The sequence below is a fragment of the Herpailurus yagouaroundi genome, unplaced genomic scaffold (genome assembly GCF_014898765.1).
Source record: "Herpailurus yagouaroundi ecotype Mexico unplaced genomic scaffold, PumYag 162, whole genome shotgun sequence".
Taxonomy (NCBI): domain Eukaryota; kingdom Metazoa; phylum Chordata; class Mammalia; order Carnivora; family Felidae; genus Herpailurus; species Herpailurus yagouaroundi.
The window spans coordinates 45944019-45966190 of record NW_024412403.1 but is presented as its reverse complement, the minus strand read 5'-3'; the positions used below and the strand labels follow the sequence as shown (position 1 = coordinate 45966190).

The 22172-nt window shown below is 33.5% G+C and overlaps 1 protein-coding gene across 6 annotated transcripts in view; it reads right to left on the bottom strand.

Moving 5' to 3' along the window:
- Positions 1–22172, bottom strand: part of EPHA6 (EPH receptor A6) — an 868919-nt gene that overhangs the window by 467261 nt on the left and 379486 nt on the right. For all 6 annotated transcript variants that reach the window (XM_040484252.1, XM_040484254.1, XM_040484253.1 and 3 more), the window contains one exon: positions 16490–16825. In XM_040484252.1, coding sequence (XP_040340186.1) covers positions 16490–16825 — 336 coding nt within the window. The remainder of the gene's footprint in view (positions 1–16489; positions 16826–22172) is intronic.

Sequence of the window (22172 nt, the reverse complement as noted above, 5' to 3'; positions counted from 1 at the left end):
GTTATTTTGATTAAATATACTTTTCATGTTTTAAGGGGATATTCTTGGATGAGATTCCATTTAAGAAATGCAATACCCAAATGGAGCAGCATAACATTTTGCATTTATGTAACACCTTCATTATCTTAGCAACAGATGACTTTGTCAATATCCAAACAGAATGCACCAAATTTTTGTAAAATATTATGGAATTGTTATGCATACTTCCAAAGAAAACTTTTACACAGAAAATTAAGCAAAATTTTAGTAAAGATATTTTGAGAAAAATACCTAGTTTTTGAAAAGTAAGAATTTGAAAATAAAGGTTGTTCATTTGTTTTGCAAATACTTGTACAGCAATACCATCTGTTTGCCATGTTTATACATTAAGTTTAGACAGTGTGGAATCAGAGTTTTTGTCTGGTTGTTATAAACCTCAAAAATTTACTCTTTTTAGCTGTCTAATAAATTAATACAGTAAATAAGTGGGCAACAATAACTTAGGCATCTTTTGGCTCTAAAATTATAGTTTTCCCTTCAAAATCTAGTCCTTATTGGCCAAATTTATGTCAAATAATTAGTAGCTTTTCCCATATTCTACTTATTATAATTCTCATAACTTGACAAAGTATAATGGTTTTAAAAGTCAAATAAAGGCAGGTATATGACCTCATTCTCTCGTCTGATACTGGGAGACATCACAGGGAGGAAAATAAGAATTGATGGAAGTAGATTATGAAATTAAAGTCAAAATTGAAATAAATTAGATTAATATTAATATGAGAAATGAAAAAATTGGAACACTTGTAGAAAACGGTTTAGAGAAAGATATGTAGTTCTGGACCATAGTTTAAGAATGAGAATGTCTGCCTTGAAAGTTCATGAAAACTTTATCTAATTCTTCATTAGTACCTTAAGAAAAGTTCTATTAGAAGGTTAATGCGGGGCACCTGGGTGGTTCAATTAAGAGTCTGACTCTGGATTTAGGCTCAGGTTATGATCTTACAGTTTGTGAGTTTGAGCCCCGTGTCTGGCTTTGTGCTGACAGAGTGGAGCCTGCTTGGTATTCTCTCTCTCTCTCTCTGTCTCTCTCGCTCGCTCTTTCTCTCTCTCTCTGCCCAACCTCTGCTCCTGCTCTTTCTCTCTTTTTTCCAAAGAAATTTAAAAAGTTAAAAAAAAGGTGAATGCAATTTGGTTACTGTTTTCATTTATCATTTTGGATTTTTTTACTGAGAAAACTAGAATAAAAATCATATATGAACAATTTACTTTCAAAATTTTATTTCTAATACAGAAATAATTATTTTTCATGTTAGCTGTATCTAATACTTATTCTTCAAATAGCAATAAATTATATATAATATTAACAGCAATAAATTATATGGAATGATGTTAATAGGAAACTATTCTTATAGCTTTATTAAATCAATAACCAAAGGCAATACTGTTGAATGTAAAACTCTAAGACCTTTTTCCCACATTTCACCTAAATTTGACATAGAGAAATAACTAATCCTTTTATTTTAATTTATACTACATTTAAAGTTCTAATTACTTGACTATGTCAAAATGTGTTATATATTTTTAGCATGGTCTGACCATTTTAATTTCAGCTTAGTCATATAAAAGAAGATTCAAACATTTTGCAATATTTTAACATGAAATTTCATATTGTGGATTCTACAAAAATAAACTTTTAAAACACATATAATTTTTATAGAACACTTTCCTGTTTCATGGTTCAGAGTTGAAAAACTTAAGATTTCAAGAGTAAACTAAACCCACTGTTAGCTCATTATCAGTAACTACACACTATTTAGAGTAGCTTTTTTTTTTTTTTTCTTATACAAATGTTACTTGGAGGCACCATTACTATGGCAGAATGACATGGTGGAGGTATTCAGATTTTGAAAAGTTTTTGTGATGATTGCATGACTCTTAATTCCCCTTTTGGAGAGGAGTCTCTCCTCTGGAGCCTAACATTGCCATAATGGTAATTTAAGAGAATGACTGTGAGGCTCTCAGATTACCTTGAATATGCATCCAAGAGGACCTCTTGAAGAGTCTTTAATCTGTTATACTATCTCTTCTCCTGTGGCTCCTGTTAAGATTTGTGACCATAAATTCATAATACTTCTCCAGTCCACCAGAATTAGAGAAGAGTAGAAGCAGTTGAATTGGGGATGATAAACTTGCAAATAAAATAAGTAGGGATGATCCAATTGGAATGTTCCATGGATGGTCTTTCTGTCTACAAGGAGTGCTGATGGAGGGAATGGTGACCCTCCACCTCCTGGAATACAATTCATTTTTTTCATTTTCTTATTATATAGATTAATAGGCAGAAGAGAGATTTTAGGTGATACATGGAAAATCATGCTAAAAGAGTCAGCTAAATGATATTAGAGGATTGGAAATATTTCTTCGAGATCTCTGAAATTAGATAAAATAACATTTATTATATTTATTTTAAATGATATTCATATGTGCATCCTGCCTGATGACTTGTTGAAGTCTGTAGTCTTTTGAGGTTTTTTTAAGGCATGTGAAAATTGTCACCTTGTAAAATAAGTGTAAAACTGATATGAGATGGCAGCAGTTAGGTTAATAAAATTCAGATAGTGGAAAATAGTTTATTTTAGGAAATAATTTCGCATGTCAGTTATAGCTTAAATTTAAATATATAATTAAGTAGCATTTGAAATAGAGTTTAATTGTTCTGCTCTTAATACAAGTATCTCACATTTTGTAAAACCGCTACATAAAAACAGCAGTTGAATCTTTTAAATATTCAGCACATTAAATGTTTCTTCTCATAAAAATAGAATGAGGAGCCTATTCCCAACTTTTAGGAATCTTAATGTGGAATTCATATCTACAACTGGCCAACATCCTTATCTTCATGAAAAGTAATTTAAAAACTTAAAAATATAAAATTAGGAGATAGGACATAACTATCAAATAAACTTATCAAAATATAATCTAAACTCATAGATAGAAAATAGTCAATCATTCACTATTTATATAAAGAAGCCTTGAACTAGGAAGTAAAAAAGATAAGTCATCAATTCACATATCTTAAAGCTGAAGAGTTATATATATTTTTATATAAAGTAAAAGGTAATAAATATCATAGAGCAGAAGAGTTATATAGTTTTTTAAAGGCAAAATGAAATGGAATAAAAAAGTACATTTCTTTTTTTTAATGTAAAAAAAAATTTTTTTTCAACGTTTATTTATTTTTGGGACAGAGAGAGACAGAGCATGAATGGGGGAGGGGCAGAGAGAGAGGGAGACACAGAATCGGAAACAGGCTCCAGGCTCTGAGCCATCAGCCCAGAGCCCGACGCGGGGCTCGAACTCACGGACTGCGAGATCGTGACCTGGCTGAAGTCGGACGCCTAACTGACTGCGCCACCCAGGCGCCCCTAAAAAGTACATTTCTATCTTCATATACTTGCTTTAATGAAAGAGTACTTAAATATGTAAGCTGGATTACAATTTATTTTTTTTATTTTTTTTTTACTTTATTTATGTTGGTTTTTTTAGCTTAATTTTATTTTTAAATTTACATTCAAATTAGTTAGCATATAGTGCAACAATGATTTCAGGAGTAGATTCCTTAGTGCTCCTTACCTATTTAGCTCATCCCCCTCCCTACACCCCCTCCAGTAACCCTCTGTTTGTTCTCCATATTTATGAGCCTCTTATGTTTTGTCCCCCTCCCTGTTTTTATATTATTTTTGTGGATTACAATTTAAAAGGATGAATACACATAATTCAAGCCACATCATAATTATTTTGAGGAAGAAAAATCCTCTTCTCTATCTAAGGGTATACCTTGGAAATGACTCAGTATAACAATACATAGCAGAGCATAAAGGGATCATAGTTATGAAGACTCACCTTTGGTCTATTAGAATGTCAAAATAATTAGAATAGCATTAGGCGCATTTTGGAACTAACTTTCAATTATCTTGTTTTTAATCTTTCATAACTGAAAGCTTTGCTTGGTGCCTAACAGAATAAATGTGTGGTCAAACAACTAGGTTCTCTTTCATAAAAATAGATAAGTGAAATGTCAACATTCACTCTCTGTCATATCACTATTTAATCATTCATTACTTTATACATATTTTAAGGACTTGTGTACTAAGTAATACTTCAGGCACTCAGTTCCTGAAAATGTATACAGAATCAGGTATCATATAGTCTTTTTTACTTAGGTAAGCTCTCCCTTTTAAATCTAGGGAATGAAAGACTGACTGTTAGCTGCTCCACAGTAGGCAGCCCATCGCAAACACTCAAACATGCAACTTGTTTTCACTACATGGCATACAGCACAGTACTTGGCACATCACAGTCACTGAGTACATTTGTTTGCTGACTAACACATACAGGTAAATGTGAAAAATAATACATTACAGTTTTGTAAATTGTTTTCAGGGCTTGCTTCATGAATGTGTGACTTACCCAGCTACACAGTTCCCTCTCTCCATGTAAGGTGTTAATGCTCAGCTACTGCCATCTTGCAATTGGTAACAATTTTATCTTTGAACACATGTTTTGTAAGTGAAGTTTGATGGGACAATGAGCATGCACTGGGAGCTTGGAGCCCTGGATCTAAGTAAGGTCCAGCCTCTAGCCACCTTCCCACATTTCCAAGATGTATTTTCCAAGGCAGACTCCCCTGCTCTCTGCCATGCAATCTTCCAATTCCTGTCTCACCCCATCATTGCTGCCACCCTCCACCTGAGTTAGGTGATTATGTTGACCACTGAGGGGTCAGGATCACATTTCTAGGTTGTCTCCTGTCTCCAGAGGGGGTCTGGACATGTGTGTAGGCAGGATCTAGGTTGGGTCTGTTAGCCCTGAGTAGTGTAAAGTTGTGTGTGTGTGTGTGTGTGTGTGTGTGTGTGTGTGTGTGTGTGTTGGCTGTCTATGTTTGAAGAGGCCATGTCTTACTAGGGGCCAGCTTCTCACCCACCCCCCTCATGCAGGTAGCAAAAAGTTTCTAGAAAGGCAGTTTAAATATTTTTTAATGTTTATTTATTTTTGAGAGAGATAGAGACAGAATGAGAGTGGTTAGGGGCAGAGACAGAGGGAAACACAGACTCTGAAGCAGGCTCCAGGCTCTGAGCTGTCAGCACAGAGCCCAACGCAAGGCTTGAACTCAAGAGCTGTAAGATCATGACCTGAGCCAAAATTGAACGCTCAAACGACTGAGCCACTTAGGCACCCCTAGAAAGGCAGTTTAAAGACTGTAGGGGTCCTTCCTTCTACTGTGGGTTGTGTACTGTGGGTACTGTGGGTTGATTACCTAGGGGTATCTTCTCCCTAAGGGTATCCTTGTGCAGAGGGAGTGACCACTGAACTGGCTCCGTGTCTGGCAAGACCTCTCTTCCTCCTTCCAACCTTTCTGAGTATGGCCTACATTTGTCTGTTCTGGTCTGCTTGAGAAACCTTTAGGGACTCTGATGAGGGAGGAGGGACTATAGAAAAATAATTCTGTGACTTTGATGATTCCACAGATGAGTTAAACATTTTAATATTTGAATTTAAAGGTGTCACTGAGCTATATAAAAATGAATGGTAAAGTTTATGTTAATAATTTGAAATTGTATTTTTCATTACTTAGAAGAACATTAAATGGCAATTAAAAAGCACCATGACAAGTTGAGAGAAAAATTGCAGAAGGAAAAGGCTTTACATTTTAGTATCTTTAATGACTCTTTTTTCCTGCTTTTTGAACAAAGGGTCTTGTAGTTTAATTTTTCAGTGGGCATCACAAATTATATAGCTGAAACTGACTGTTTTAGAGACCAAACCAAATAGAAAAGTGCTGAGGAATACATGGAAGAAAAAAAAGCTATTTGATCTAAAAATTCTATATGGAATTTCAGTCTGATTAAAAGGTCAACAGTTTGTTTTCAATCTTTACAAATTATTTAAATATGAAGACATTTCACATTTTCAATAATCAGAATAATCTATCAACCTTGAAAATCTTTTAGTTTAGTTATTACACATTAATGCTTTTTCAATCTTTTATTATATATGTATGTATGTATGTATGTATGTATGTATGTATGTATGTAGGAGAGAGTACAAGCAAGGGAGGAACAAAGAGAGAGAGGGACAGAGGATTGGAAGTGGGCTCTGTGCTGACAGGCTGACAACAGCAAGCCGATGTGGGGCTCAAACTCATGAACCACGACATCATGATGTGAGCCAAATTTGGATGCTCAACTGACTGAGCCACCCAAGCACCCCTGGTCCTTTATAATATTTAAAAAAGGAGGCTTTTGGAAAATATATATTTTAAAAACCTAGTGTTTAATAGTAATCTCCAACAAATCAGTTATCCAAATCAGTCAATTTGTTTTGTAGTCAGAGTTGTACTGATGAAATTAAAATGGCTTCCTTCTCCAAAGAACTGCATTGGAAATGAGCAAATAATTGGCTAGCATATTCCTAATCATAAAGTAAAGCCTTATGACCTATGGCAGATATAGATCTGCACAATGTGATCATATGCATTCATCTTCACTACTAACCACATCTATTTTTACAGGATTTAAAATATTTTCCTAAACAATCTCTACCAACACTTTTCAGTTTGTGTGAACAAATGCTGTTAACATTGTTAATGTAGTAATAAGGCATTATAATAGCAACAAGATCTTATTACCTTCTACTAAAGAAAACAGTCATCTTTCCTGCAAAATGTGCAAATGAGAAATCCTCAGAGAAACAGCTGATAACTCTAAGAGCCAACTGCTTAAAATCAAATTTAGGATTAAACACATTTTTCTAGCAATGTATGATCACCAAGAAAAAAAAACATGATTGCTATTAAAGGATGGTTTAGTGTTGATTAAAACCTTTTGTTGAAAATTCTGTAAGCATAGCATCAGAGGATTTAGTAAGCATGAAATTTAGTATGTGGTAAAGAAAATATATGCAATAACTTTCTAGACAAATTTCTATTTAAATTTAAGATTTTTTCCCTTTTTTATTCCCACTGCCTGCAAGTCTTTTATATATTCACAGATTTTCTCTTCAACTCATGATCTGCTCAAGTGTTATGCTATCAAGAAAGGTATTTTTTGAAAAACAAAAAATTAAAAAAAAAAAAAAAGAAAGGTATTTTTGCTTTCCCCATGTAAAATGCCCCCTTCTCTTTCTTCCAAATCTCCTATTGGGACATATCACTATTTGCCACTAAAATATGGTATCTATGAAGGCAGGGACACTTAACTGGTTTTTGTTGTTGTTGTTTATTTGTTTTTCTCCTTTATTTTCTATATACCACTAGTTCATATAAGAGTTCCTGGCACACAGTAAATATTCAATAAATATTTTTGAATGAATTAATGGATAAGTTAATGAATGCAAGCCAACTCAAATCATCTCCTATTTTTGTTAATGCAAGTCAACAGATTTATGAATCAATACAGACAATGTAGGTTGAGAATATTCTTAGTCAAAAACACATCATCTTTGCTCTCAAGAGGCTCACATGTTGGCTGGAAAAGCAAAATATTAAAAAATACATATTTATGGTTCAGTGAGATATAAAAATGTGTGCTATTGAACATAGGTGACTGGGAGCAGTTCAATTTCTTCATTTGTTGACTGAGGACTGAGGCACCGACTAACCTCAGCAAATTAACTTCTAAAGTCTAAGAGCCTTTTCTAGATTACTCAAAAGATGCATGCTACAAAAAGGCACTAGACTTGGAAGTAATTTGATAGTTCTCAGGAGTAAGAAAAGTTTATAATCATCCACACTCTATTATAAGTTAATATTTGGCTGGGCCATAAAGTTATTTAGTTTTGATTAATTAGACAGACATTTCAATTATCTTCCATAAATAAAATATCCGGTATACTTTTCAGAAAAGAAACACTTCTTGGACATGAAAGTTTTATCCTTCAATATAAGGTGTTTGTAGTTTTTTTAATATGTAATTTTCTTGTGTTTAAGAAATATGAAAAATACAAATAATAGAGCATTTCTCTTAAATTATCATTATTGCCTTTTTGAAGAAACTTATACCATTAGCTTGTGTTCAACGTATATTTAGTAAGCATTTAAAACATACTGATTTTTTTTTTTTACTTTGAGTAGACTTGCACAGATTCTAGAAAAATAAGTATTTGTTGTCAATAATTTTGACAGGATTGTGAGAGATATCCTGAGATAAAATAATTTAAAATACAGACATAAAGATGAATGAATGTTTACAGTGTCCCTAATTACCTACTCGAACAATGTATAAAAGGTTGGCATTTGAGATAGACTCTATTTCCAAAATGAAGCAAACCATAAATCAAATAGACATCTCAAGTTTATAAATATATGAGAATTTGGTTTATTTAAATCTATTTCAATGCTAGTTCAATTAATTATTGCTGCCTGAGCAAATATACGAAATCTCCAACCAAAATATGAGCCTAAGGCAAGACCTATGCAGAATAGTCATCCAATGGCAGAGAGAGGAGTGTTAAATGTACATTTTAAGAAACCAAGGAATTAGACAACCTGGTTCTGACAAGAATTGCTTTAAAGACCCGTTAGCAAATATCAGCAGAATTGGTTTGTAATTTAGCATTTCTTTCACTTTCAACATGGTCCCTAAAGGTTTTTGCAGATGTCAGGATATCTACAAACACAATTTGTTTCAGGTTGACTATCCATGATTAACATTCTCTTTTACTGTCTATGAGCTCAATAATTCCTTTTACTGCACTACACACCTTAGTTTTCCTATCATGCACTAAAGATTAAAATAAAATGTTTTCTAGGTGTTGCTTTCTAAATGAAACACTTTTAAAGACCATTTAAATAAACTATGAAAATAGAAGATTGCAAAAATAGCTCTGAGGGATTGTAGAAGTCAGTTAATTAAGGTTTATTGCAAAGATTCCTAATTATGGGAGTCATAGTTTTAAATCTATAATCTTATTTAACCGACTGGAATCAGAATAATCAAGGAATGTTTCTTCTAACTACAGCTAAGTGGCTCTAAGTGATTTGGATTTTTTTTAATATTTGTTTAATTGTAAACAGAGAACAAACAATTAAGTCAGGGTTATTTAATATGGTTTCCTTAATATTTCTTAAAAATAAGAAAAGATATATACATATTAGTCAACTACATTAAAGAAAAGGCAATTCAAATAATATATTCTCTTTATCTCCATGTTTCACACTGCACACACAAAAAGTGGTGAAAAGATAATACAGTTGTCTCTAATATTTTATTTCATTACTCCTACAAGTGTCACCTCATAAACAATATTATTATTTTGCTGATTTTCTTTTTCCCTGTTTATAGCCCTGATAATATAACAGCATCTTCTGCTAAATGGTTATTCCCTAACTTGTCTTGGCTATTTTACAGACACTCACCACTCATTTCTTCACATTTTAAGTTAAATCTTCAGTCCCTTCCTCAAATCCTGCTGTGCCTCTGCAATATATCAACTTTTTAGATAACTTGGGTACATTAATTATCACTACCTAATCCCTCAGTTGCTTACCCTTTCTTTGCTTGGTTCCTTCTGCTCTGAATCCTTTTCTTTGTCCATCCCAATCTCATTTTGCCTACTCATCTCTCAAAACAAAACTTAATATAAATGTCAGCTCCTCAGGGAAACTTCATTCCCCAGACTTGGAGAAGACTCAGAGCACCTTGCTCTTCTCTGTAGTGGGACTTACCACATACTAATTATATATTTGTCAAACTATTTTTTTATTATCTGCCTCCCCACCAGAGTGTAAAGTTCATAAGGGCTCATTCATCAATGTCTATATGTCGAATAAATTAAAGGTTTTATGAACAGCATGTATCACTGTTCCATTTTAGTATAAAAACGATGATATGTAACCTACAGTTAATAAGAAAAATCTTTGACTCTGGTCCCCTTAGTCCAACAAAATTGTAATGTATTATCTACCAGATAACTTTGGAAAGTGTTTCAAGTTTCTTTAAGGAGATGTTCCAAAGAGACTCAAGTGGGATGATGAAACATGCCTTCTTCAATTTGCAATAGTAAAACTATTATCTTATTATAAAAAAGGCTGACACACATTATGACGTCTGAAGTCTGGCTCTAGGAAACTAGTTACTATTAGCTCCTTTTTATACCCAACACTCGGATATGATATGATAAGAGTAACTTATACATGCACAGACACAGACTGAGTTACTTTATACTGTTCCCCTTGCTTAAAGCATTTTCTTTTTTTAAATTTTTTATTATTATTTTTTCTTTTGTTTTTTTTTTCTTTTAAAAGCATTTTCATTTTTTTTTAAATTTTTTTTTCAACATTTATTTATTTTTGGGACAGAGAGAGACAGAGCATGAACAGGGGAGGGGCAGAGAGAGAGGGAGACACAGAATCGGAAACAGGCTCCAGGCTCTGAGCCATCAGCCCAGAGCCCGACGCGGGGCTCGAACTCACGGACCGCGAGATCGTGACCTGGCTGAAGTCGGACGCTCAACCGACTGCGCCACCCAGGCGCCCCAAAAGCATTTTCATTTTTAAAGATGTGATTCTCTACTGTCTGAAGTTCAGGTACAATGAGACAAGGCCTTCTTGGTATTTCTCAAAATTGACCTGGAGACAGTCACTCATACTTACTTGTAAAGCTGGTCATAATATATTTTTTGTTAGTGCAAGATAAATGTATTTTAATATTCAGTAGCTAACTGTCATCCTGCATATGTCTACTTTTGTTATTTTTTTGAAGATTCTATTTGAATTCCAGTTAACATACAGTGTTATATGAGTTTCAGGTGTACAATACACTGATTCGACGATTCCATACATCACCTGGTGCTCATCACAAAAAGTGCACACCTTAATCTCTATCACCTATTTAACCCATCCCACCACTATCTTCCCTCTGGTAACTATCAGTTCATTCTCTATAGTTAAGAGTCTGTTTCTTGGTTTCACTCTTTCTCTCTTTTTTTTCTCTTTGCTCATTTGTTTTTTGTTTCTTAATATACACATATGAATAAAATCATATAGTATTCATCTTTCTCTGACTTATTTTTCTTAGCATTATTCTCTCTAGCTCCATTCATATCATTGCAAATGACACAATTACATTCATTTCTATGGCGGAATAATATTCCATCATATATATATTCACCACATCTTCTTTATCTATTCATCAACTGATGGATATTTTTTTTTAATGTTTTTTTTTTTTAACGTTTATTTATTTTTGAGACAGAGAGAGACAGAGCATGAATGGGGGAGGGTCAGAGAGAGGGAGACAGAATCTGAAACAGGCTCCAGGCTCTGAGCTGTCAGCACAGAGCCCGACGCGGGGCTCGAACTCACGGAGTGTGAGATCGTGACCTGAGCCGAAGTCGGCCGCTTAACCGACTGAGCCACCCAGGCGCCCCAACTGATGGATATTTAAACTGCTTCCATAGTTTGGCTATTGTAAATAATGCTGCTATAAACATAGGGGTGTATGTATCTCTTTGAAAGTGTTTTTGTATATTCTGAGTAAACAGCCAGTAGTGCCATTGCTGGATCATCGGGTAGACCTATTTTTAGCTTTCTGAGGAACTTCCATACTGTTTTCCACAGTGGTTGCACTAGTTTGCATTCCTACCAACAGTGCAAGAGGGTTCCTTCTTCTCCACATCCCGTCAACACCAATTGCTTCTTGTGTTGTTGATTTTAACCGTTCTGACAGGTGTGAGGTAATATCACATTGTTGTTTTGATATGCATTTCCCTGATGGTAAGTGATAATGAGCATCTTTTCATGTGTCTGTTGGCCATCAGTATGTCTTCATTGGAGAAAGGGCTATTCATGTCTTCTGCCCATTTTTAATTGGATTTATTTTAGGGTATTGAGTTTTATAAGTTCTTTATATATTTTGGATACTAACCCTATCAGCTATATCACTTGTAAATACTTTCTTGCATTCCTTAGGTTGCCTTTAGTTTTGTTGATCATTTCTTTTACTGTGTAGAAGCTTCTTATTTTGATGCAGTTCCAATAGTTTATTTTTTCTTTTGTTTCCCTTACCTCAGGAGACAAATCTAGAAAAAAGTTGCTATGGCCAAAGTCAAAGAGGTTACTGCCTGTGTTCTCTTCTAGGATTTTTGTGGTTTCAGTTCTTACATTGTATCCATTTTGAGTTTATTTTTTTATATGGTGTAAGAAAATGGTCCAGTTTCATTCTTTTGAATGTTGTCCAGTTTTCTCAATACCATTTGTTGAAGAGATTGTCTTTTTCCCATTGGATATTCTTTCCTGCTTTGTTGAAGATTAGTTGGCCATATGTTTGTGGGTCCATTTCTGGGTTTTCTATTCTGTTCCACTGATCTATGTGTCTGTTTTCATGCCAGTGCCAAACTGTTTTGATCACTACAGTTTTGTTATGATGCCTACATCTTTGCTTTTCTTTTTCAAGGTTGGTTTGGCTATTTGGGGTCTTTTGTGGTTGCATATGAATTACAGGATTGGTTGTTCTAGATCTGTGAAAAATGCTGTTAATATTTTGATAGGGATTGCATTAAATGTGTAGACTGCTTTGGGTGGTGTAGACATTTTAACAACATTTGTTCTTCCAATCCATGACCATGGAATATCTTTCCATTTTTTTTTTGTTGTTGTTGTTGTTGTTGTTGTTGTTGCCTTTAATTTCTTTCATCTGTGTTTTACAGTTTTCAGAGTACAGGTCTTTCCACTCTTTGGTTAGGTTTATTCCTAGGTATAAAATGATTTTTGGTGCAATTGTAAATAGGATTGATTCCTTGATTTCCCCTTCTGCTGCCTCAGTATTAGTGTATAAATGTAACAGATTTCTGTACATTGCTTTGTATCCTGTGACTTTACTGCATTCATTTATCAATTCTAATAGTTTCTTGGTGGAGTATTTTGGGTTTTCTCCATATATATATGTAGTGTCATGTCATGTGCAAATAGTGAAAATCTTAACTTCTTTACTGATTTAGATGCCTTTTATTTCTTTTTTTAATCTTTAGGTCTTTATTTTTTGTACTTTTTTATTGAGGCATAACTGACATACATTTTATTAGTTTCAGCAGTACAACATAATGATTATATAACTGTATATATTATGAAATGATCACCACAATATCTAGGTAACATCATCATCACATATAGTTACAGAATTTCTTTTCTTGTGATGAGAACTTTTAAGACACACTCTCAGCAACTTTCCAATATGCAATACAATATTATTAACTATAGTCACCATGTTGTACATTATATCTCCATGACATTTATTTTATAAATGGAAGTTTTGACTCCCTTTACCTATTCTTCCTACTCTTCACCCTCTGCCTCTGGCAACCATCAATCTATTATCTGTATCTATGATCTCATGTTTTGTTGTTTTGTTGTTTTTTATATTCCACATTTGAGATCATGTAGTATTTGTCTTTCTCTGACTTACTTCACCTAGCATAATGCCCTTAAGGTCCATCCATGTTGTTGCAAAAGGCAAGATGTTATCCCTTTTTATGCCTGCATAATATATATACATATATATATATAAAATCACAATTTCTTTTGTTCTTTTTTAAATGAAATAATTAATTTTCTTCATGTAAGTTGTTTTCTTTCTTTAACTTATTTTTAAATAGTTAACATACAGTGCAATAATGGCTTTAGGAGTAGAATTCAGTGATTTGTTATTTACCTACAACACCCAGTGCTCATCACAACAAGTGCCCTCCTAAATACCCCTCACCCATCTAGCCCGTCCCCCACCCACCTCCCTCCATCAACCCTCAGTTTGTTCTCTATCATTAAGAAATCTCTTGAGGTTTGTTTCCTTTTATTTCTTTTTATTGTCTGATTGCTCTGTCTAGGACTTCTAGTACTATGTTGAATAAATGTGGTGAGAATTATCTTGTTCCTGCTGGTCATAATATTTTATTAAATATTTTGGGTATTTTAGCTCAGTTTAGGTCCTTTATGTACTTTTCAAATAAAATTTAAATATATTTTTATTTTTATTATTTATATCTAAAATACAGTTAAATTAAATTATCAATAATTATTTCTTAATACTCTTCAACAAATAAAATTAATTGAGGAGGACTATTTAATAATATTATCCTTCCAGAATGTATCATCTCAACATATGGATACTATATTTTGTTTTGTGCCTAATTAACTTTCTGTCCTCACAGCAATATAGTTTTAATGAATTCTATCATTTTAAAAGTGAGAAACAATTATATTCTGTCTTTCCGCTAAGTGGAAGAGTAGACTAAGTAACTCTTCTAACCCTAGAATGAAAGGCTGCTGAATATAATATGTATGAAAATATGTAAACACAGTTACATATATATTTTATTTAAATTGATACACTGTCTTTATCCCTCAACTTAATTATATATATACCCTATAGTTAAGAATGATTGTTCTGAGTTGTATTTTTTGACCCAGCTACAGCCAAAAGGCCTTAGAAGTAATCTGCTAATGCTGAGAGGAACAGAAGACCCTAATCTGTTTTATCCTGAAGATACTTTGACAAGATTTTGTTGATACAATGGGAAAGAAGAGGAAAAAAAGAGGAAATAGGAATTCCATTTTAATAGCCATAAAGCAAATTCTATGGTGTGTAACTATTTGCTAAATGAAGGGGAAAGTTGCATGGTAAATACAAAGATGATGATTCTATGGCACTATTTGGCTTTGCTTTGTTTATTAGATGCATTTCTAATAGATTATTAGATTATTAGAAGAATAGAAGATTACTGACAATGGGAATTTATGTGTAATACTTTAAACAAAAGTCACATTCATCTATAATGTTCTTAGTAAAATGTTAAAGTTTTCTTTCTGTGCATTTTACAGGTTTAGCAATGTTTTTTTAACTTTTTGTTTTACAATAATTATAGTTTCATAAAAATATGTATAGTGAAGTCTCATACACCCTTTACTCGGCCTCCTCAGTATTAACTATTTGCATAACTATGGTACAAATTCAAACGCAGAAAAATGACATTGGTAAAATCCACTGGGCATGTTGTGTGTATGTAGCTCTATGAACTTATCATATATGTAGCTTAATGTAACTACCACCACAAAAGATATGTAACTGTATTATCATCAAAGCTCTCTCCTGCTCTTGATAGCCATATCCCTCTCTCCCAAATCCCAGTTCTGGCTACCACTTATCTATTCCTCATGTCTATAATTATGTTATTTGAAGAATGTTATATAAGTGAATCACACAGTATGCATCCTTTTGAGATTGGCTTAAAGTTCATCTAAGCTATGTGTACCAATAATTTGTTCCTTTTTGTTGCTGAGTAGTATTTCAACACTTTCAATATACTTCTATTTTAAATATCACCATCTGCTGCCTTTAATGTACCCCCATGTCCAAAATTCATATGTTGAAATTCTAACCTCAGTACCTCAGAACATAACTGTATTTGGAGACAGGGCCTTCAAAGTAGTAATGAAGGTAAAATGAAGACAGGCTTCAGAATGAAATCAACCTTGCTGACACCTTATTCTTGGACTTCTAAACTCTAGAACTATAAGAAAATAAATTTCTGTTGTTTAAGCCACATAGTCTATGGAATTTGTTAAAGCAGAGCTAGCCAACAAATACAATGTGTAAGAATAGTTTTATCTTTCTTTACAAATTGTCTCATATATATATGCTCATATATAACAATACTTTCTGCTATGAGACAATTCTTTGTGTGTCCACATAATTTATGAATGCTTTTCAAAGGGAGTTTTTAAAATCTCTGATGCTTTTACTCTGTCATGTACTGCAATAAATCATGTTTATGAGGGAGTTAAAGAAAATACACACTTATAAAAATCATAGGGGTATTCCTGCCTAACTATGTTGCAGTAAAAATCTATAGTGTTATGATGGGGGCATTTAACTGAAAGCAATTGGAGTTTTAAAAAAAGACAATGTAACTACTTTTTTACAAATGGTACCTAAAAACAGCATTTGGATTCATTTCTGGATATTTTTTTTGCTCTTTTCAGAGTGGATAATAGTTAAACATGTTAGCTGTGATGTTTTTACAACATAGATATGCATTATAATTAATATTAATTCTTACTATTTGCTTTATTTGATATGGAAAAGAAATGGCACCATAAGTGGAATAACTAAATTTCAATTCACTTAGCAACATTTTTTTTATCTGATGTTTGTTGGTAAGTTAATATGGACTTGCTCATTAAGATGTATTTGTATAGGATTATATCAAAAGCAATGCATAAACATTAGAGAGAAGCCTTATATCTAATTAACCTTACTAATAAGTTACTAAATAACCTTACTAATAAAAAAATATCTTTCTGGACCTTAGGAAGCAGTATGAACAACAACCAGAAAATCACTTCTTTGGCATATAGAGTATACAACCGCACCTCAGTGAATATAATTCCACCAGGGATATTATGCATCGAAAAGGAATTATGGGTTTGTTTAGAGAGAACAGCAGTGGAACTTACCATCTTGATCCGTGGTCACTGTAATAGCTGTGAATGGCTTGGGAGAAAAACTCAACTCAGAAACTCCATTCATGGCTTCTATTTCAAAGGTGTAATTCACGTGAGACACAAAGTCAAGTACTATCACGGAATTGTTGATGAGGCCAGAATGTCTTGGGATGAAGCGGAGTCCTCCACCACAGTCCTCACACTGGCTGGTATCTAAGCCACATTTCTTACAGATTACACTGTATGTGAGATCTTTTCTCCCTCCTGTGTCACTTGGTGGGCTCCATTCCAAAATAAGGGCTGTTTCATTGATGTTAAAAGCCACATTCCTAGGAGCTGAAGGTGGCCCTAGAGAAAAGCAATTAAAAAACAAATGTACATGTGTAGGACAATGAATGAGAGGGTGCTACCTTGAAAACTTAATCAATAAACATTTGTCTTTTATATTAGTTTGAGCTCTTTCTTCTAATGGGAACCATAAAGAAATATGGTGAAAAACATCTGATTGAGTCTAGTAAGAAAGGAATCTTAGGGGTGAAGATGGTCTATATCTTAACTTTTTGATATATGAATATGAGTATTTAATATCAAAGCCAAAGATCTCCAAAATATATGGTAATTATACTTTGAAAATTTGTTTACTGAAATATATAATAAGCAAACATTATTTAAATTATGTGATGATTTTAATTACATCTTAATAATTATATCACCATTTTCAAAGTTTGAAAAATAATAACATACATATACAAAACATACTGTCTTCAGTCTTTCAGTCTTCATACTATACTCAGTATATAGATAAAACTCCCACTTATCACCTTTGACAATCCCTAAGGGTCTATTTCTTGTAGGTTGAGAAAAAAATTATAGGTTTTAGGTAGACAGAGTTTGGAAGAAGAGGAAGAGAAAGAGAAGCTGGAAGCAGCAGAAAGGCTTTTACTAAGGCCTTGCCAATTTCATAGAATAAAAGTATTATATGGATGGGATAAAGGAGGGTATACATAAGATATGGTGATTAGACTCTTTTATCTCTATTTTTCCATATGGATCACACTGCATAGAGTACTTCATATCCTTTAACAACTCCAGTCTTTTCTTAAAATTGTGTCAATAAACTTTTACACTTATGTGAGTACTTCAAACCTCAGTTTGGTATTATTCATTGTACAAACATTAACCAATGGTCTGTTCAGTGTCAGGCACCACACTATATGTGAAATAATACAGAATCCTTTATCTAAGAGACTATGCTTTTTATAAATACTTTAAAAATAATTCATTGAATAAGTAACTAATGAAATAACATTCCTGCCATTCTTTAGAAAAAAATTAGCTTAAAGGAAATCTAAAACAATTCCTCAAATTTATGCTATCTAGAAAATTTGCTTAGATGATGGGAGGGAATTATCTACAACATTCTTTCCACAGGAAGAGATTAAAGTTTTGGGATAGGCTCCTTTTGGATTTCAAGATACAGTGATTACTCATGAAATAAATATTTTTAAGTGACTACTATGTGTCCTAGACACTCTGCTAGATCTTGGACTTACAGTGTGAATGTAATAGACATAATTATGATTTTGTTATTTACATTTTAGTTGAATGGCAGATAAACACACATATAAACAATAATAAAATTCAAGTTATAATAAGTGCAATTGCAAAATCAAAAGGAAAGGAGCTGAAATACATATTATCACGAGAACTAATCTGGAGAAACATTCTGAGAAACCCTCATGGACTTAGTGAGGAAGATGTCAGAGGAGTGTGAATACTAAGGGTAGAAGGTTCTTTAGTCAAGAAAGATCTTAAAATAGTCATGGAACTGGAAGATTCCAGTGTGGCTAGAATGCAAAAGGAAAAAGCAAGAAGTGAGGGTTTTTTTTTTTTTTTTAAGTTTACTTTTGGTTTTGCTTTTTGTTTGTTTTTGTGTGTGTGTATGTTTTTAAGAGGGAGAGAGAACCAGTGGGGGAGGGGCAGAGGGAGAAGGGATAGAGGATCCAAAGCAGGCTCTGTGCTGACAGCAGACAGCCTGACGTGGGGCTTGAACTCATGAACCATAAGATCATGATCTGAGCCAAAATCAGATGCTTAACTGACTGAGACACCCAGTAGACCCAAGAAGTGAGTTTAAAGGAAGAAGAAAGGGTTGGATAACACAAAACTTCTAGGGTCATTAGAATGAGTCTGGACATTTTTCTATGTACAACAGAAACAGACTTACAGATTTAACATATGGAGGTAATGTGTTTTAAAAAAAAACATTGCAGTTGCAGTGTAGGGAATAGTCTTAATAAGCATAGGGAACTTATTAGTAAGATCTGTCATACAGTGTTACAGTAGCATAACATTACTCATAAATGTGCATGACTATGTATTGGGTTTGAGATATTAAGAATTGTTATTTTATATTTTCCTTTTTGTTTTTGTTGGATCCTGATAAAAGCAACCTGATGGGTAGGGGCCTCAGCCATCTGTTTGTATATCACCTAAAGTCTGACCTAGAAATGGGGTGGTTAGCTTTTCTAAAAGGTTTCTGCATACTTTGCTTTATGCCATTTCATGTTCCAGAAAGTTGCAGAAACGTCTGTCTTCAGAAAGTAAAATATGGAAGGCATTACAAACTACAGCAAAGGGACACATGTTGCTTTTTGCCTCCAACCTAGACTTAGGCCTGGGAGATAAAGATTCATTATCATTATCATAAAAAGGTCTTCCTACAGAATGACATATTCATATTGTTGCTCTTTTCTCTTATTTATAATGGAAAACATGAATTATTATTCACTTATATTTTCATGAATAGGAAGAATATTATCAATTATGTTATGGGTGTCTGCAAGTATATAACTGTCCGCCTGGAGATACTTTTAAAAAAAGGCAGACACCCTTCTTACTCAAGGGCCCTCATACCAATTTGCATGACGATTAAATAGCTTTTTAATTGCTGTTAAATTATGCCAGCTAAACTGTGATTTCATGCAAATATTAAGCTGTAATGACATGCAGTGAATCATTTACTAAGATTTAAAACTTGGAACAAAGAGAGACAATTAATTCTAATCCTCAGATTCAAGCAAATTATCTGTCACTGGGCTTTTATGAATGTGGCCTGATTGCTTTGTTATCATTTATAAATTATACAAAGATTATGTGACATTGGAAAAAAAAACCTGGTGCAATAACCCTTTTGGAGACATCTGTATAGAAAACTCTCAGGGATTTCCTTATGTTGATTTTTTTTCTTTAAAGGAAACAAGTAATTCACATAGAAGAAGAGACTTCACCCTCCAGATTGACTTCATAAGAGAAGGACAATTATTCTGATTTGCAACTAGCTGTTTTTCAAGTCCATCGTATATTAAACCTTACAATAAAACTACAATTTTACTTCTACTAGTGTATCTAGCAAGTATACTTTTAATCTTTTGCTTCAGTTTGCGTTCCCCTGTGACACGTTTAAAGAATAAAGGAATGTTATTTTAATAGCAACTTATGAAACAGCCTGGTGGCAGTACGATCTATTCCCAGAAAAGCATCTGAGTCTACAGCCCCCATCTTCCTCTCAGTAGCAAAGGCCAGGTGGGCTATGATTTTTGTTTTATTTAATTTTATGTAAAAAAATTTAAAAATAGAACTGTATTTCCCAAAATATATCCTTTCAATATTTCTAGCCCCATGAGATGTCACACAAAAAATGAGCTTAGTTCTCAAATTAAGACTCCTCTGGTAGACTGATACTGAAACGAAAAATAATACAATTTGCTTTGCTTTGTTGAATCCAACATTTCTAAACATTTATTCATAGAACCTTATTTTCCAAGAAGCATCTACAGGAATACTAGCATTCTGCAGAACACTCTTAAAGGCTGACACTGAAGGACAGCAAACTTAAGGATCATATTTCAGTTACTACATCAATTGCTATAGATTTAGACACGATGATTATAATTGTAGAAATACAGTAACTCACAGATAAACATGGATCTTTTTCAAACTGACTCAAGACTAATTAGTCATCTACGATATAGCTAGTTGTGTTTGCAGATGCATTTTCTAACCTTAAGAACAATGAAAATTTGATCCAAATAACTGAGAGTATCAAGTTATGGAAGCCTATTGTTTACTAAACTATATTTTATGAGTTAAGTTACTCCTTGGCAATAATTTAAATGTGTTTGTTAATTTTATGACTATCATGAATATAGTAGTATATGTCTCCAGAGGCAAGGGAAACAAAAGCAAACGGGACTATTGGGACTCCATAAAGATAAAAAGCTCCTACACAGTGAAGGAAACAATCAACAAAACTAAGAAGCAACCTATGGAATGGGGGAAGATATTTTCAAATGACATATATGATAAAGGGTTACTATCCAAAATCTATAAAGAATTCATCAAACTCAACACCCAAAAAACAAATAATCCAGTGAAGAAATGGGAAGAAGACATGAATAGACACTTTTCCAAAGAAGGCGTTCAATGGCTAACAGATACATGAGAAGATGCTCAATATCACTCATCATCAGGGAAATACAAACCAAAACTACAATGAAATGTCACCTCACACCTGTTAGAATGGCTAAAATTAACACAGGAAGTAAGTGTTGGCAAGGATGTGGAAAAAGGGAACCAACCCTCTTACATTATATTGGTGGGAATGCAAACTGGTGCAGCCACCCTATAATTTAATATGGAGGTTCCTCAAAAAGTTAAAAATAGAACTACCCTACAAACCAGAAACTACACTACTAGGTATTTATCCAAAGGATACAAAAATACTGATTCAAAGGGACACATGCACCCCAATGTTTATAGCAGGAGTATCAACACTAGCCAAATTCTGGAAAGAGCCCAAATGTCCACTGACTGTGGAATGCATGAAGATATATATATATATATATATATATATATATATATATATATATGTATACATATATGTATATACGTATATATATATACGTATATATATGTATACGTATATACATATTTATATACACACACATAAATATACACACACATATATAAATACATAAATATAGATAGATATAGATATAATAAATATATATCACATATATATACTCACACATACACAATGAAATATTACTCAGCCATCAAAAAGAATAAAATCTTGCAATTTGCAATGATTAGGATGGAGCTAGAGCATATTATGCTAAGTGAAATAAGTCAGTCAGAGAAAGACAAATATATGATTTCACTCATATGTGGAATTTAGGAAACAAAACAGATGACTGGGGGGAAAAAGAGACAGAAAAATCATAAAACAGACTCTTAACTATAGAGAACAAGCTGAGGGTTTCTGGGGGGTGGGGTGGGAGGATGGGTTAAATGGATATTAAGGAGGGCACTTGCTGTGATGAGCACCGGGTATTGTATGTGTACAAAATTCTACTATTGAAACTAATATTACACTGTATGTTAACTAACTAGAATTTGAATAAAAAGTAAAATAGGGGCACCTAGGTGGCTCAGTCGGTTGAGCATCTGACTTCAGCTCAGGTCATGATCTTGTGGTCCATGAGTTCGAACCCCTCATTAGGCTCTGTGCTGACAGCTCAGATTTCGGAGCCTGCTTGGGATTCTATGTCTCCTTCTCTCTCTGCCCCTCATCTGCTCACACTCTGTCTCTCTCTCTCTCTCTCTCTCTCTCTCTCTCTCTCTCTCTCTCTCT